The sequence below is a fragment of the Salvelinus fontinalis genome, chromosome 2 (assembly GCF_029448725.1).
Source record: "Salvelinus fontinalis isolate EN_2023a chromosome 2, ASM2944872v1, whole genome shotgun sequence".
Taxonomy (NCBI): Eukaryota; Metazoa; Chordata; class Actinopteri; order Salmoniformes; family Salmonidae; genus Salvelinus; species Salvelinus fontinalis.
Genome location: NC_074666.1, coordinates 13,946,065 through 13,950,976, shown reverse-complemented (window position 1 = coordinate 13,950,976; position 4,912 = coordinate 13,946,065). Strand labels below are relative to the sequence as shown.

The 4,912-nt window shown below is 48.0% G+C and overlaps 1 protein-coding gene across 1 annotated transcript; it reads left to right on the top strand.

Annotated features, from left to right (window-relative positions):
- Positions 1–1,782: 1,782 nt before the first annotated feature.
- On the top strand, positions 1,783–2,872 carry ern1 (endoplasmic reticulum to nucleus signaling 1). The gene is made up of 2 exons (XM_055864452.1): positions 1,783–1,959; positions 2,591–2,872. The coding sequence occupies exons 1-2, from the start codon at positions 1,872–1,874 to the stop codon at positions 2,854–2,856; spliced, it is 354 nt and encodes a 117-aa protein (XP_055720427.1). The 5' UTR covers positions 1,783–1,871; the 3' UTR covers positions 2,857–2,872.
- The last annotated feature ends 2,040 nt before the right edge of the window (positions 2,873–4,912 follow it).

The following is a 4,912-nucleotide window of genomic DNA, read 5'->3' as shown; positions in this document are numbered from 1 at the left end:
CATTGACTCAGTACCAGTACACCCTGTATATAGCCTCCATATTGACTCGGTACCAGTACCCCCTGTATATAGCCTCCACATTGACTCTGTACCAGTACCCCCGTGCATAGCCTCCACATTGACGCTGTACCGGTACCCCCTGTATATAGCCTCCACATTGACTCTGTACCGATACCCCCTGTATATAGCCTCCACATTGACTCTGTACCAGTACCCCCTGTATATAGCCTCCACATTGACTCTGTACCGGTACCCTCTGTATATAGCCTCCACATTGACTCTGTACCAGTACCCCCTGTATATAGCCTCCACATTGACTCTGTACCGTAACACGCTGTATATAGCCTCCACATTGACTCTGTACCAGTACCCCCTGTATATATCCTCCACATTGACTCAGTACCAGTACCCCCTGTATATAGCCTCCACATTGACTCAGTACCAGTACCCCCTGTATATATCCTCCACATTGACTCAGTACCAGTACCCCCTGTATATAGCCTCCACATTGACTCTGTACCAGTACCCCCTGTACATAACCTCCACATTGACTCAGTACCAGTACCCCCTGTATATAGCCTCCACATTGACTCTGTACCGGTACCCCCTGTATATAGCCTCCACATTGACTCTGTACCGGTACCCGCTGTATATAGCCTCCACATTGACTCTGTACCAGTACCCCCTGTATATAGCCTCCACATTGACTCTGTACCAGTACCCCATGTATATAGCCTCCACATTGACTCTGTACCAGTTCCCCCTGTATATAGCCTCCACATTGACTCTGTACCAGTACCCCCTGTATATAGCCTCCACATTGACTCAGTACCAGTACCCCCTGTATATAGCCTCCACATTGACTCAGTACCAGTACCCCCTGTATATAGCCTTCACATTGACTCAGTACCAGTACCCCCTGTATATAGCCTCCACATTGACTCAGTACCAGTACCCCCTGTATATAGCCTCCACATTGACTCTGTACCAGTACCCCCTGTATATAGCCTCCACATTGACTCTGTACCAGTACCCCCTGTATATAGCCTCCACATTGACTCTTTACCAGTACCCCCTGTATATAGCCTCCACATTGACTCTGTACCAGTACATTTACATTACATTTAAGTCATTTAGCAGACGCTCTTATCCAGAGCGACTTACAAATTGGTGCATTCACCTTATGAAATCCAGTGTTACAACCACTTTACAATAGTGCATCAAATCAATTTTCTCTCCCTCTGACATTTTAATCAGGATCTTGTTGTACTGGGTTTAATTTTCCACATCCTCATTCACATCCCCTTTACAGACCTTGGATCAGCTCCCCTCCCCCAATTCTAACCTTAACCATTAGAGGGGAAAATGTGAATCTGACCCAAGATCAGTGATTAGGGGCAACTTTCCTGCCTTGGAAATGCTACGCTACTTCCATGCCCATTTGTACTCCCAGTTATTACTGCGGTGATCTGTCATACCCTGTGTCCTATGGCATCCGCTTAATTTTGATGTCACTTTAGATGACTTGTTTGTGGCTTGTTGTAGATATTTATGGCGTTTGTAAAGGTCAGGCTGCCAGGGCAGCAGTCCAAGAAGTAGCCTATAAATGCTTTGAGATGTGGTATACCTCTGTCAGGGGAACATGAATTTGGACTTCTGTCATGTTATCCTGTGTTTTTCTAAGTTGGCCACTGTGTCACCATAGCTAGCATGGCTGTATAGTTGTAATGAGCGCTCTCACCATTTCTTCCCAAAACACAATATCACCATGGTTTGAGTCCTGCTGAGTTTACTTTCACTACTCTGGCATATCCTACATGTTCTAGGCTACAGTATATGATGTTGTCCCTTCCCCAGAGTACACTATCACCATGTACGACACCAAGAGTAGAGAGCTCCGCTGGAATGCCACCTACTTCGACTACGCCTCCACGGTGCCTGACGACGACACCAAATACAGTAAGACATGCTTTTACATCTCTCCATAGCGACAGTGAATGTAGGCTATGTATGTGAGAGACTGAGTTGTTTGCGATATGCTGTCTGGTAGGGCTGTGATGATGCCAGTATCACAATATATTTTCCACGGCAAAAATGAAAACAGTAAGCAGATGTAACTCTTTGGTCCTGTAAGAACCTGCAGGATGTAACATATTGTGTGCTACAGCTTGGAAAAGAAATACCTCTGATTCTGGATGACAACAATGATTTTTGTTTCCAACATCAGGGCTGTTTTTCTAAAGAAGTTAAATCCGCTTCTTGTTTTTGTTTTCTTGCCATGATACTAACGTGTATTGTGTTACTGATATCGTCCCGGCCCTGCTCTCTGGTTGAAAGCATATCTCATGCTACATAGATCCAGAGAGATGATTTTCTACTGTCATTATCCTCACAACATATTACTATTGAACATCATCCAATATCAAGGAAACTAATATTAAATATCCTCTCTCTCCTCACGTTTCTCTTTCCCTCTCTACCTCTCTTTCTATATGTGTATTATCCACCTCACGTCATCGTTCACATAGTTGCAATGATGCAATACATACACCCAGTTTACCTAACCCCCCCTCTCCCCCTCCCCTTATAGAGATGGCCCACTTTGTCTCCAATGGTGACGGGCTGGTGGTGACAGTGGACAGTGAGTCGGGTGACGTCCAGTGGATCCAGAATTACAACTCCCCCGTGGTGGCCATGTACATATGGCAGCGCGAGGGCCTGTGCAAGGTGCCGCTCACCAACGTCGCTGTGGAAACGCTGCGCTACCTCACCTTCATGTCAGGCGAGGTGGGCCGCATCACGCAGTGGAAGTATCCCTTCCCCAAGGAGAAGAAGCCCAAGAACAAGCTCATGTAAGTAGACTGTGTGATCGACAGTGGCTTTTCTTTAGTTACTCGGCTATGGAGGCCGCAAAACCCTGACTTAAAATATGACTTTGTAGGTGGCTTATGCTTTCATAGAAAAACACAGACAATTGTATATAGCCTCCACATTGACTCAGTACCAGTACCCCCTGTATATAGCCTCCACATTGACTCTGTACCAGTACCCCCTGTATATAGCCTCCACATTGACTCTGTACCAGTACCCCCTGTATATAGCCTCCACATTGACTCTGTACCAGTTCCCCCTGTATATAGCCTCCACATTGACTCTGTACCAGTACCCCCTGTATATAGCCTCCACATTGACTCTGTACCAGTACCCCCTGTATATAGCCTCCACATTGACTCTGTACCGGTACACCCTGTATATAGCCTCCACATTGACTCTGTACCGGTACCCCCTGTATATAGCCTCCACATTGACTCTGTACCAGTACCCCCTGTATATAGCCTCCACATTGACTCTGTACCGGTACCCCCTGTATATAGCCTCCACATTGACTCTGTACCAGTACCCCCTGTATATAGCCTCCACATTGACTCTGTACCATTTTTTTTTTTACTTATCTATTTTTTACTTAACACTAATTTTTCTTAAAACTGCATTGTTGGTTAAGGGCTTGTAAGTAAGCATTTCACTGTAAGGTCTACACCTGTTGTATTCGGGGCATGTGACAAATACAATTTGATTTGATTTGTAAGGAAAGAGGAAAATCTCCTCTCTTCTCTTCTAACCTATATAAATCCTAGACCTCCCTCCCTCCCTCCCTCTCGCCCTCCCTCCCTCCCTCTCGCCCTCCCTCCCTCCCTCTCGCCCTCCCTCCCTCCCTCCCTCCCTCCCTCCCTCCCTCCCTCCCTCCCTCCCTCCCTCCCGCCCTCCCTCCCTCCCTCCCTCCCTCCCTCCCTCCCTCCATCCTTATCTCCTTTCCCATTAATTTGCAAATACCTGAACAATGATGCTGCAACATCTGCCACATACATCTGTGGAGCGAACAACTGCATGTATAAAAGCCTGGTTGGGATTAGCTGCTGAGAACAGAACAGCACCTCTGGCTCTGAGGATCAACCTAATGCTTCATATGTGTGTGTGTGTGTGTGTGTGTGTGTGTGTGTGTGTGTGTGTGTGTGTGTGTCTGTGTGTGTGTGTGTGTGTGTGTGTGTGTCTGTGTCTGTGTGTCTGTGTGTGATTAAGCCTCAGTACAGACTAATGCTCCAGGAGCTCAACCTTGTTATGTAGAGGTCGTAGAAGAGAGGGGCGAGACGACCCAGCAGTGTGTGTGCGTGCAGGTAGCATGGCAGCAGGTTTCAGGGTAACAGGGCAGCAGATTTGAGGGTGGCAGTGTAGAAGGGCAGCAGGTTACAGGGTAACAGGGCAGCAGATTTGAGGGTGGCAGGGTAGAAGGGTAAAAGGGTAACAGGTTTCAGGGTAGAAGGGTAACAGGTTTCAGGGTAGAAGGGTAACAGGTTTCAGGGTAGAAGGGTAAAAGGGCAACAGGTTTCAGGGTAAAAGGGTAACAGGTTTCAGGGCAGAAGGGTAGCAGAGCTGCAGGTGGCATTGAAGCAGGGCTCAGGATAGCATGGAAGCAGGGCTGAGGGTAGGAGGAAAGCAGGACTCCGGGTAGCATGGAAGCAGGACTCCTGGTAGCATGGAAGCAGGGCTCAGGGTAGCATGGAAGCAGGGCTCAGGGTAGGAGGAAAGCAGGACTCCGGGTAGCATGGAAGCAGGGCTCAGGGTAGGAGGAAAGCAGTACTCCGGGTAGAATGGAAGCAGGGCTCAGGGTAGGAGGAAAGCAGGACTCCTGGTAGCATGGAAGCAGGGCTCAGGGTAGCAGGGCTGAGGGTAGGAGGGCTGAGGGTAGGAGGGTAGCATGGCTCAGGGCAACAGGGCTCGGTCAAGGAGCTTGTCTCGGCCACACATGCACTCTTCCTTCGGCTTTAAGGCAGACAATCCTCAGATCGACAGCATGATTATTTGATATGCATCTGCACAGCACATGTCACAAGGGGCTGTCACAGACTTCCTTCCT

Coding starts and splice junctions, on each gene's coding strand:
- ern1 (XM_055864452.1), top strand. CDS start 1,872: ATGTACGACACCAAGAGTAGAGAGCTCCGCTGGAATGCCACCTACTTC. Junction 1,960..2,590: donor TGACGACGACACCAAATACA/GTAAGACATGCT, acceptor CTCCCCTTATAG/AGATGGCCCACTTTGTCTCC.